The 13,327-nt window shown below is 37.0% G+C and overlaps 1 protein-coding gene across 1 annotated transcript in view; it reads left to right on the top strand.

The window, feature by feature from the left end:
- Positions 1–339: 339 nt before the first annotated feature.
- The window catches only part of LOC122811482 (lutropin subunit beta-like), a 35,101-nt gene continuing 22,113 nt past the window's right edge, over positions 340–13,327 (top strand). Inside the window, exons 1-2 of the mRNA XM_044083346.1 lie at positions 340–428; positions 12,866–13,031. Of these exons, the coding sequence (XP_043939281.1) occupies positions 12,867–13,031 (165 nt within the window). The 5' untranslated portion in view covers positions 340–428; position 12,866. The remainder of the gene's footprint in view (positions 429–12,865; positions 13,032–13,327) is intronic.

The following is a 13,327-nucleotide window of genomic DNA, read 5'->3' as shown; positions in this document are numbered from 1 at the left end:
TCCTTTTGTAAAAATCTTCCACTGAAAGACCCTAAGCTAGCCAGCCTAATATTAGCTAGTCTTCTCATCCTTCTTCTAAGAAACAAGCTGTACCTTTACTCACAGATAAAGGAATTAAGCAAATCCTCATATCTAATAATCTATCCACCAACATACAAAACACTAACCTTGGGATACTGATTCACACAAGCATTTGAACAGAACATGTACCTAAATATATATTGTTTTGGAATAGTATTAAAAATGGAAAAGTTTACACCATTCTGATATACTGGAGGGGGTGGATTTTTTTTTTCTGTGAAGGAGACAGGAAACGACACAGGATACATTGCTTATAAAAAGGTCAAGATTAGGGTGTTCGTATTTATCTCTTTCAGACTCCTGTATGAGTAGCCACATTGGTTAGACAAGCGTCACTCTCCAAACAGGTAAGAGAGTGTTCTTTTCTTTACAGAAAATATTCATATAAATGTGTGACAATGAAAAGTAAACAGAATACTAAAGTATAAAATGCAGTCTTTACAGAGAAAGACAGACAGAGAATGCTTAAACAGACTTTTAAACCAAGCTTCACAAGAAATACTTCTTTGTTTCATAATGCAATATGCTTTGATTATTTTATTTACCTGGACAGGAGAAGGTAATGATTTTAATGTTTCATTCTGTGATGGCAATCACTTTGCAAAGGGAAAGAAAGTCATAAATCTGTAGGTGGCAAGTACTGAAGATATAACAAGGGATGCACCGCAGAACTAACTCATTTAAGCAAAGGGATAATCTTATTTTTGTACCATGAAAGAATGCAAAATATCTATCATGTCACAGTAATCAACAGTAGTGTCATATTTTGTCTAGGTGTGGCATTGTAGGACAGAAGGTTAGGGGTCTAAACTATTAATAGACTTCATTATCTATAACTAAGTAGAATTCCCTCACCCTGTATTTACATTATGTACAGGTCTAAGAAAGTCATTCAACTTGATGTGTGCAAGTGTAATTTATGAGGCATGCACACAAACACACATACACACACACACACACACACACACACACACACACACACACACACACACACACACACACACACACACACACGCACACTCTTTCTTAATGAGCACACAGAGTAGAATAAAATATTATAACACGTTTACTGAAATCATTGCTGGTAATAGAGTTTAAACTCTGATGCAGTGGTACAAACTAAATGTTTGCATCAACTCTTCAATGTTATGCATGGATTTAATGGAGTGGTTTTTTTTTTTTTAATTTTATTCATTTGTTAACTGGGTAGATCCATTAGATACCAGTGCCTCTTTTCATGAGGAGATACAAAAGCACTTTTTGGTTACGTGACTCGCACAAAATCACATTGTTTGTGGGTCAAGATTGAAGGAATCAAACCCAGGATGAAGGTCATTAGCAGATCAATGCTTTCTGTTCTAAACTTCTAGAATTTAGCAAAAAACCCACCTAACACATTCCAGTTTTCATTCCAAATGGTATCCCCTACTCTCAGCATAAGACCTCCAGTTTCACGTAGCCTTATATTTGTCCCTGCCTCACCTGCATATATGTTGTTTTAGTTGAAAACGGTATGTGTGTGTTTATTGTGGAAGTTACACTGCACAAGCAGTCTTAGCTACGTCCTAACATACCCGATAAACCCACTACTGATGAAATGCAAAGCAATCTGATCATACGTACAAAATACAGAAAAGATATGAACAACTTGAATATCCCAATAATATTGCAAGCCATCCTTAGGGAACTGAAGACTAATCCTCAGAGCTCCTTCCACATAACTTCTCAAAGCTAACATGCAATTAGGTAAAGTGTACAGACTTACAAATAGTAACTCACCTTCTGGTCACTCATTGCTCATTGCCTCTCATTCCTTTTAGCAACTGTAGGAAGGTCAGCTAGAAAAAAAAAAACATGATGACAGTGTCTATCTGTTTCAAGCCTGCATGAATCAACTGAAAAAACATTAGCCTTCTGTACTTTCCACTGAAGTGGGTAAATATCCCAGACTACTCACTACTCTTTTCACTAAAAGCAGTAAATATCCCAACATGCCTTCTGGATCACCACTTCAGCAAGAGTCACAAAGAATGACAATAAACAGCACTACATTGTTTTGAAAAACTCTGCCTAACGTATCCAAGGGCTGGCATTTAATCCTGACCTTCAGTTACTGTTTTAAGAAGCTTTACATTTTCTCCCCATATCTCCATGAGTTTTGTCTGGACACTGGTTTCTTCCCACCTACCAAAACTTGGTTAATTGGCTACACAATCTTTGTGTGTGTGTGTGTGTGTGTGTGTGTGTGTGTGTGTGTGTGTGTGTGTGTGTGTGTGTGTGTGTGTGTGTGTGTGTGTGTGTGTGTGTGTGTGTGTTACATTTATCTTTACTGATGTGGCCAGGGTCATGGTTGAAAAGGGTCTAGGAAGGACAAGCTCTCTTACTGAGTTAACAAATAAATTATAATTGAATGCACTCTGTGGAAGACAGGGGAAAAATAATCAGATGCAGTCCAGTACCCCATCCTAATCCACCTTCTGACTTAAATACTGTCTGTGCTTAGTTCTAGTGAAAGACATGGTATGACAAAGTGAGTACACCTACCCCCATCCCTTGTTTTCACTGACTTGGAGGATGCCAATTACCCCATTGTCATGCATTCAACCTTGTAATTCTGCTTATGAGCATCAAAGCTGTCACATTCCAAAGTACCTGCTCCTTACCATAACTCACTGACGTGGCACCAAAGCTGTCACATTCCAAAGTACCTGCTCCTTACCATAAGTCACTGACAAGCCACCAAAGCTGTCACATTCCAAAGTACCTGCTCCTTACCATAAATTACTGACATGGCACCAAAGCTGTCACATTCCAAAGTGTCTGCTCCTTACCATACGTCACTGACATGCCACCAAAGCTGTCACATTCCAAAGTGCCTGCTCCTTACCATAAGTCACTGACAAGCCACCAAAGCTGTCACATTCCAAAGTACCTGCTCCTTACCATAAGTCACTGACATGCCACCAAAGCTGTCACATTCCAAAGTGTCTGCTCCTTACCATAAGTCACTGACATGGTACCAAAGCTGTCACATTCCAAAGTACCTGCTCCTTACCATAAATAACTGACATGCCACCAAAGCTGTTACCTTCCAAAGTGTCTGCTCCTTACCATAAGTCACTGACATGGTACCAAAGCTGCCACATTCCAAAGTACCTGCTCCTTACCATAAGTCACTGACATGCCACCAAAGTTGTTACCTTCCAAAGTACCTTCTCCTTACCATAGGTCACTGACATACCACCAAAGCTGTCACATTCCAAAGTGTCTGCTCCTTACCATAAGTCACTGACATGGTACCAAAGCTGTCACATTCCAAAGTGTCTGCTCCTTACCATAAGTCACTGACATGGCACCAACGCTGTCACATTCCAAAGTGTCTGCTCTTTATCATAACTCATTGACAGCAACAGAATGCAAACCTATCATGTCATTGATCTATAAGATAAAAACAGATTGTCATGAACATCCTCTCAGGGACTCTAGAGGATACCAAATTTCACCCATGCTTAACTCATAAATCTCTCAGTGACCACATGAATTTACAATCTATTACCTTCATGTGCATATACTTAGTTCAGTGGACAATCCAAATAAGGATCATTACAAGGCTGGGCATTTCTTATGTTGGCATTAAGCAATCAGTATGTCATCTACAGATTTCCATGAACTGTGATGATGATGTCATGCAATCATGCCACAATGGTGGTTCTTTAGTCACTATGGGAAAACACTCTATGATCCCAAGGTGAAAATGATAATTATTGTACTCTAAAAGGTAAAGTCTTAAAATGGACTGTATGAAACATGTAGGCCAAAATAATAAGAATCACCACATTGTGCCGTTAACTATAAAGTGATAAATATAGGTTTGTTAATTTTGAAATTCACAATATTTTAACACAAAACTTCCAAAATAATGTCTTCATTATAATGTCATGGAAATGATAAGTGATGCGGCATAGTGGATAATGTTGTCACCTCACAGCAAGAGGTACCCTGGTTTGATTCTCAGCTGGGGTGCCCTCTGTGTGGAGACTGCATATCCTTCCTGTTTTCACATGGGTTTTCTCTGGGTGCTTCAGTTTCCTGATAGGAATATTCCAAAAACCACACATGTAGGACTTGGTGCACGGACCAAACCAAAAGTATCAGGATAGCAAACAAGGGTCCAGCACCAAATAGGAGTAAAAGGCTACATTTATTGATATAGATAAAATAAAAAACAAATAGGCATACCGATTTCGGCAGAACAAAATGCTGTCCTCAGTGCATTGAAATCCATCAGCTCTACACATATTTATATACTCAATTAATTAACCTGTTACATTCCAATTGGTCTATCCCAAAAATTTAATTATGTTCATTTAAACCAGGCTTAAACAAAGCTCCGAGCTTGACAATACATCCTGATTCCTTTCTGTTTAAAATGGAGTGCCAGCCTGCTTTATTAGCTCTATGTCCCTGGATTTTGTCTATAATTGTAAAACTGAATTTGGCAGTGGTATGGGTCAGTGTACGTTTATACAATGCATTATGAATACGTTTATTCCTGATATCACTAAGATGTTCACTTATTCTGTGTTTTACAGGTCGTGATGTTTGCCCTACGTAAAACGCAGAGCAAAAACAAGTGGCCAGATAAATGACTCAGTCACTGCCATAATTGGCAAAGCACCTAATGTCAAAAATCTGTGAGGTGTTGCTGCTTGTGAATTCAGTAGTTTTGTTTATGTAGATACAAAAACTGCAATGTCCACAGGGATAACTCCCCACTAACTTATCCCCAAACAAGATGGTATCTTCGGCCAGCATAGGGTGTGGATGTTTATAATGAGTGAAGTGTGAATTTATCATACAGCCTCGTCTATAGGAAAAAAGGCAAGGTGAATTGGACACTCTAAACTGGCAATAGGTGTGAGGGTGCGTGCAAGTGTGTGGTATGGAAAAACAGACATAGCAGGGCAAGCCACCAAGTGGTGTGAACTTTGGCTCTAGATGACTGTCACTGTTGAAGTGACACCCTGACCCCATGTGTAAAAATGGGAAAAAGGAGTTGTGGACGGATGGATGGATTGTTCTTGCCTAACATAAAAATGTTTTTGCTGCCCATAAGGAAATGAAATTTGGCAGTTGGCATTCAGTCTGTGAAATCAGTGTCTGACCAAGACATGAAAATGTTCCCTATTTTTGTTCATATGGCAGACTCATACAAAGAGTATTCTGAAATGTCTGTTAAAAAAGAAAAATACAGAAGATAAGCACATGTGAACTGAACTTTATAACTTTGGGAAATTAAAACATTTTGATGTACCTTTTATAAAAACACATGCCAAATTCAGTGTGTGTTATTTAATAGTGTTTTTCATCAGATAAACTACATAGCTGACTGTCCAACTAGTCAACTTAAAAATATATATTTTTGAAGGAGAGTAAACTCCCCAGCATTCCCAGAGTTCCATGACTATTTCTCAATAGAGAGATAGATAGATAGATAGATAGATAGATAGATAGATAGATAGATAGATAGATAGATAGATAGATAGTAGAAATAAGGTAACACACATTTCTGCCCTCCAGAATTCAGCAGTTTCACATTATATATACATAGTACCTGCACATAAATTAGGTTCATTGCTCATATCCAGTCAAATGGAACTTGAATATATTTCAAATGGCAAAAGAAAGCATTCCAAAGTTTTTAATTGCTATCAAGCATGTGATGTTTAAATGACTGCCTATATGAATTTATAATCATGCAGTGAACTAAAATAGAATTACACAATGCCTGCCAAATTTCATTATACAGGCATACCTTGTAATGGCCATGTGAACATCAACCTCTTAAAAATAAGTATATGTGATGATTATTTCACACGATGTTCCTCTCTGGATCTACTCTTTCAGTAAAATATATTATTAGATGGACTGATTTATTCTGGCTTCTCTTAAGATTGAATATACATTGTCTTGTTGTTGACCATTAGATCTTCAGAAAGAGAAAAAAATGAAGTCATTTTATTTACCTTGATGTTCTACACCAGAGCTGTAACTAGCTCAGTTGACACCCCCAAATTGCAGCCCCTCAACCAGAGTTGATGGGGAAAAAAATAAAGAAATACTCCAGAGCTATCAAAAATAAAAAGAGACGGTTGGGAGGGTGGCTTAATGGTTAAGGTGTTTGTCTGGCAAACGCAAGGTGCAGGGTTTGAGTCTCACAAGGGATAATTGGCTAGGCTTAAAATGGCTCACAAGGGCAGTTAGCTTAGTACTAATCTATGAGCCTATGAAAATAATAATACAATAAAACAATATATGTAAAAATTCTCTAGAGTTAACCCAAAGTAAAAAAAAAAAAAAAGTACCCCCGCTCTATACAAATAACTATTCTGTTTGGATGCTCCTTGTTATAGTTTAACACGCACACATGCACACACACTGCAGGCAGTCTTTGATTGCTTAATATAATGGCTGATGAAATGTTTGCTCATGCTCCTTATGGAATGATCAGCACTCGCATTCTATAGCACCACTTCTACAGTGCCAATCATGGCCCTTCTCACACTCTCCTCTGTGCCCCAGAGGACATGATTATAATGCCCTTCCATCTCATGCAGAATCATATTATCATTCACTTAGAAAAGCAGTATTCAAAATTACTGTCTACTTTAAGAATCCTGGATAAAGTCTCAGTGATGTTTTTTCTAGAGATACTCTGTCATGTTTGAAACATGTTATAATGAGCCCTTTCTTCTTCAGCTACAAAAATAGTGCTTAAAATAGATTATGTTGTCAGTCTAGGAATGAATTAGCTGTAGGGACTTATTTACTGTGCCTTTCATTCATTGGCACCATGTTTCTTGTCATTCTAGTCATAACATTTTATGATCTCTGTGTGAAAAAAGAGGCAGCTGAGAATAGTATACAAACACACACATACATACACATGCGCGTGCGCGCGCGCGCGCACACACACACACACACACACACACACACACACACACACACACACATGAGATGTGACTCCCCAGTGATGGAATAAGTTTATCAGCCAGTGGAAATTAATGAAGGGCTAAAAATGCCTTGTTATCTGAGCTTTTTTTTTCTGTCAAAAATCTTAAAAAGGGAGGGACAATATGATTTAAGTACCAATGAGGCAAGTCCCTAAAAATATCACAAGTTTTATGCAAACCAAATTTGCTGTGGCCTTAGGAAGCTGAATAGCAAATGTGAAAGAAGGAAGAAACAGCTAAGATATGGTTTGCATGTGGCAGTATATGGACTCAACTGTTGAGAAAAAAGACATTCTTGGAAAATGAAATGTATTTCAAGTGTAGTCGTCCTTTAAAGGCTGCTATACTGCTGTCATGGAGAGATGCTATAACAAAGTGAGCACACCTGTCATTCAAACTAAAACCTTCACTCCATAAATTAATTGGAAACCTGAACTACAAGGAAGTGCTGAAAATGAAGGCTCTGATCACATGAAATCCTCCAATACTAGCAGTTAAGAAAGTTGCAGCAAGAAAACTAGATATCTATGAAATTAAAAAAGGGCAAATGAAAATGTAATAATTGAAATAGCTACATATCGGAATTATGGTGTCTTATATACTGAGAGAGCTAACTGTCAACAACAGAATCAAATAGTATTAAAGTATACAAATTTACAAGAATAAAAAGGTGACGTTTGGAAACATGGATTGATTTTGCCAGACTATTTTAGAGGCCAGTTTACTATGAAATGTTAAAGACTAAAGGACCTGTTATGTCACAAAAGCTGTACACATAACCATGCAACAGTATTTCAAGGTTTATGTAAAAGGATTTTCTGGATGTCCATGGTGATACTGTATACAAAAATGGGGTAGCTGACCCAAAATATGAATACGGCTTGCGGGTTGCTTTATTATGACGCATTTCTCTTCTGACTTAAAGAACAATAACAAAAACATTAGCTACATCTTTTAATAAAAAGCAGTTTGATTTTGGAATAAGGGTTCAACTGCTTTCATCTGAGATGGTGTTTCAGTAAACAGAGAAAGTGTTTGGATGATATAATCTTTATAAACATATGTTACTACCTCTATTATTTGGGTTATGTGTTTATGTTCTGTTTTATCATTGTCACATTAGTAGTTTCAGTCCTTCTTTTAAGATTCTACCTGTGTAGAATTTGCATGAGTCCCGTGTGTGTGTGTGTGTGTGTGTGTGTGTGTGTGTGTGTGTGTGTGTGTGTGTGTGTGTGTGTGTGTGTGTGTGTGTGTGTTTTCTTTCCTAAAGACATGCTGCTTAGGTTGGCAGGCTACTCTCCGCTACCTGCAGGGTTTTGTTGTGAAGCTTTTTCTAGGGTCACTCTTCTAAATGTTTTTTTTTTTTTTTTTTGTTTTGGCCTTGGATTTGCTCCGACAATAAACTTTTGTATCTACAAGTAAAAATCTTTTAACGCTATGTAATTTCCTGGACACATTCCAAGAGGGAAAGAAAAATCTTCAGGTTAAATAAATGCATACATATACTAGCTGCTTCATTTTGATCTTGAGTTATAGATTGTAAATCACAAAGATACATGGTGCAGAATAGTTGTGCCTCTGACACACTACGTAAAGAGAAATGCAGCATCCCTACAGAGATCAGTATGGGCAATTTAAAACAGAAAGGATAACTGAAAACTGAAGTAGGACTGGCTGCCCTTGATGATCTGCAGGACCTAAATTGTGTTTTAAAGCAAGTAAGCTGTAATACTTAACAAATATGAACAAATATTTCTAAGCTGACCACTATATACTTTCATCAGTAGCCCATCACTCTACTGGTCCAACAGCTACTTAAGTAACAGAATGCAGGCAGTTAAATGGCAATCTCACTGATTTTCCTTTTTACCTGTTCCTGTGGAGTCCAGCAAGGCTCAGTACTCATCCCATTGGTATTCAATAGCTTTATCAGTGACCTCCATATGTATACTACTCATACTACTGTTGTAAGATACGCGGATGACTTATCCTCAAATATAGCTGATATACAACAACAAACTCAGGAATCTTTCTCAGCAATAGAAAGCTGGTTAAATAACTCCTAATTCCTTTAAACCTCACTACAAGTTATATTAATTCTAACTAGAAGAATTCCAAACAGGTGCATGAAACAAACGTATAACATAAAACCACCTGTTGCAGCACCTGTATAGCACAACAACAGATACAAAGATAAGTTAATTGAGTTGAATTTTATTTATTCTTAAGCGCTTTCATTCCTAATATTATGGAACATCATCAGAGGAATGAAAAAACTCCTAAAAGGTTTAAGTACACCATAGTTAAAATCACATGTCAAGCACATCCAATAAAAAAACAACGATAAATTAAACACTTAATTAACAGAAACTACTTCATAACTCTTTAACTTAAGGATTTAGAAAACAGACATCATTCAAACTAGGATGATTCACGGCATTCAATTTTAACTGCCATTTAAGTTCACATAAGGTTAGATGTTCATCTATAATCCATTACTGTTGTTCCTTATTAATCTGCCACAACCCCATTAAACCAAACTTAAGCGTATTAAAATCAATACCATGTTTACATAAAGCATTGTAGATATTCCTTTTTCTAATATCAATTAAGTGTTCACATATATGTTCCCTACATTTTCAAGATGTTTTCTCTATATAAAAATGGAACAACATAAGCATTGTGCTAAATAAAGTATGTTTTTTGTTGTGCAGGTGAAATTCCCATTAATAACATAGTTAACACCTCTAATAATAAAGCTGTCCATTTGTAAAATCTAGGGACATTGGGATCATGCACCACATATGTTAATTCTGTTAATCCCAAAAACATATAAACTCTTATTTTAGCATAACATCAGACAACACCACCGGATGCAGAGTATATTGGGAAAAAGATGCTAAGGATGAAGCGGCCAGGTAACAGGAAAAGAGGATGGCCTAAGATAAGGTTTATGGATGTGGTGAGAGAGGGCATGCAGGTGGTTGGTGTGACAGAGCAAGATGTAGAGGACAGGAAGAAATGGAAACAGATGATCCGCTGTGGCGACCCCTAATGGGAGCAGCCGAAAGAAGAAGAAGATCAGACAACACCACCACTACGACTACTAATAAAGTGCTTCAAGTCAAATTCTAACTGATGATCAACGAAAGTTTGACATACATATAAAACAAGCAATAAAAACATCAAAAAATAGCTTGCATAAGGTAAAACCTTGCCTTTCACCCTTTCAGCTACAGCTTGAAAAACTATAGTCTCTTCCTATCTACTTCCTACTCTCCTTTATGTTTCTCAAATACTTGCCAGCTTACAAATCTCACCATTAAGCAAACTAGAATGCTGGTGCAAAAAGTATTTAAATTTGCAGCTAATCAGTCATATAGGGCTCATCTCTGTCTATAGAATAAAACAGAAGAAAGTGAGCACTCCAAAGGACACCACACTTTATTCCAAAAACAGTTAAGCGCTTTCCTCTCCACTACAGAGACTTCTTCAGAACAAAGAATTAACCTTACCCAACCAAGTTAAATACACCCATCAATTATTCAATTAGACAACAATTAAAATTCTTAAAGCAATATCATAACTTCCAGTAAGCCATAATTCACCAACACACATTTAAAAATCATAAAAACATTAATTTCAATTACAAAATATTACATCATCTCTATTCATTAATCAAATATTGAATAAGTTAAAAAGTCAAAATTGTTCTTCAACCCTCTAAAAACTAACCTGAAATTTGATCAAGTTTTAAAACACTGGCAATACTCATAGTTTCATTTATACCTGGATACCTAGAGGCATCCATGAACAATTGCCATCTCAGTTCTAATATATCTAAATGTATGTCCAAAATACCCCCTTTCTCATCTTCATTAAGATGCTGCAGAACCAAAAATTTAAACCAATGTGTGGAGTTTTCACTTATATGTCTAAATAATGCACTGGTTGCCCTAGCATGCCTGATGTAATCTCTGTCTATGTTAAACAGCTAAATTGGACAGAACTGTCAACCCACTTTATCCTTCTCTCAGTCAGTCACTACTCACAATCTCATCTATATATCTGACAATTGCTCACCACTTAAAAAAATAATCAACCAACCAAACCGTACCTTATACTCAGGAGACAAGATCCTCCTTGCCACATCTAAATCAAACAACTCTGCTGGGGATTCATTGTACTCCAACTATGTTGCCAAATGCTGGAACACTGTTTCCATAACTCTGAGGCAAATTGATAATCTCTGTGTCCTAAAAAAATCAACCGAAATTGTATCCAAGAAATACATGGCTGTGTTCATGCTCATCCCTTGACTAGAAGTTTCATTTATATGTATCTTCCTAAACAAGTAAAGTATTTTAGAAAACATGCTAATCGTAAAACTTTCCCTCTTCTACTGTTCTCCTTTCCTTACTGCTCACACTACCATAGCACTGTAACTTCATACTTAAGCTAACCCCTTTATGCTTACTCCTTTCTTTCTGTCTCATTATACCATCTGACTTCAGCTAATACCACCAATACTTTCTACTAGAACTTACATTTCACTCTTTCCTTTTGCTTTTCTAATCTACTCTCTCCCCTTGAACATTGTAATCCTACACCACTCTTAAATATACTGTAGAAAGATAATTTTACAACCTCTGTATGAATACTTCTTACATGTATAAATAGCTCACCAATATCCTTTTTAAAAATCTTGTAATTATTGGACATGATTATTATGTTCATACCTTCTACTTTGTTTTTCTACCCGTAAGTACCTTTCATGATATATTTGTACCTGTCTAAGCTTTCCATATGCATATGTCAGAAGTTTTTACTTTTTTGTTTAAATTGTTTACATGGCACATCTGGAGCTTTTTGCCACAGGCCACCACTAAAAAGAGACTATTTAATCAGCCCAGTTGGGCTTTCCCAGTAAACAAAGCAAATAAATAAATAAATAATATAGAATTCAGAGAATAAGAAAATGTGTACCTAAGAAATTATATGCTCCAAAACCAAACAAAACATGAAAGAAGCGCCTAAATTGTTTCATCTTATCAGCCGGGTTGTCAAGTATTATGCACTTGCAGGTCTGCAGCCAGATTTTACTGGATACTAAATGGCTAGCTTTTTTATAGGTTCATAGGTGTTTACTAGGCTAATGACCACAAGGACCTTTTTAAGCCTACCCATAGATCCCAAATCTCTGACAAGGTCTGATACCCTTGATAAGTGTAAACATGGGCCTGGGAGATTAACCATTTACAGGTTACCTGTATCCATTACAAATACTGGTGCCAAACTAGGGATGAATTTCTGGTTTCCCATTCAATTGTCCAAGTTGCACTTGAATTGGGTTAGGAAGGAACTCTGCTTCACATGGATGGGGAGTGTACTCCGCAGATGTGGTAATCTCTGGAATACATACTTATCTCTCCAGCAGGTCCTGTTTATATCACAGGCAAGGTTTAAGTCTTTAGAACAGGTAATTCTGGTGCTGTTTTGTGGATATGCAGGAGGTCCATCAGAGTGGGGTCTCACAATGCCCTGTAGGCCAGGCATAGATCTCCCCTCAAAAGCCTGTAGGAGACAGAATACAGGGATAAGGCCTTGAGGTGGCCTGCATAGGTCATTTTACATACTTTGTGTGATTATTCTGCAAAGACTAAAATCTTAACTGAACCTGCATCGTGTACCTGCACTAGTCATACTTCTCATCATTCTGGATATCAGTGTAGAGTTGTAGACCTCAGCATTACCTCTTTTTCTCTCTAAAGGATGACCTGCTTTCATTTGCTGCTGTTGGTTGCTGCCATCTTGTCTGCTGTACAAGCTCGCCACATCTGCCACCCAGCCAATACCACAATCTCAGCTGAAAAAGATGAGTGTCCATTCTGTATCACTGTTCAAACCACTATCTGCAGTGGATATTGTCAGACCAAGGTAAGTCACTAATCAGAATAACATGCACACACATCCACATAGTACATTGCAAAATTGTTGATGAATCAATCAGTTTTACTGATCTAAAATTAGATGGAGACTAGAAAGTTAATGAACATACAACTTTCTTATAGGAAAACTTAAATTGGATGCTTTTTGGATAAAATATTTTGATACAATGCAAGAAATAATCACAAACAAGGTCTTCAACTCAGTAGCAATAATTATAAAGCTGTTCAAGAACAAATATTTCATACTGCTGACTTTGGCTGAATCTGACTAGGGCATTTGTGTAT

The sequence above is a fragment of the Protopterus annectens genome, chromosome 9.part0 (assembly GCF_019279795.1).
Source record: "Protopterus annectens isolate FY-2018-M chromosome 9.part0, PAN1.0, whole genome shotgun sequence".
Classification (NCBI taxonomy): domain Eukaryota; kingdom Metazoa; phylum Chordata; order Ceratodontiformes; family Protopteridae; genus Protopterus; species Protopterus annectens.
This window is presented reverse-complemented; position numbering and strand designations above follow the sequence as displayed.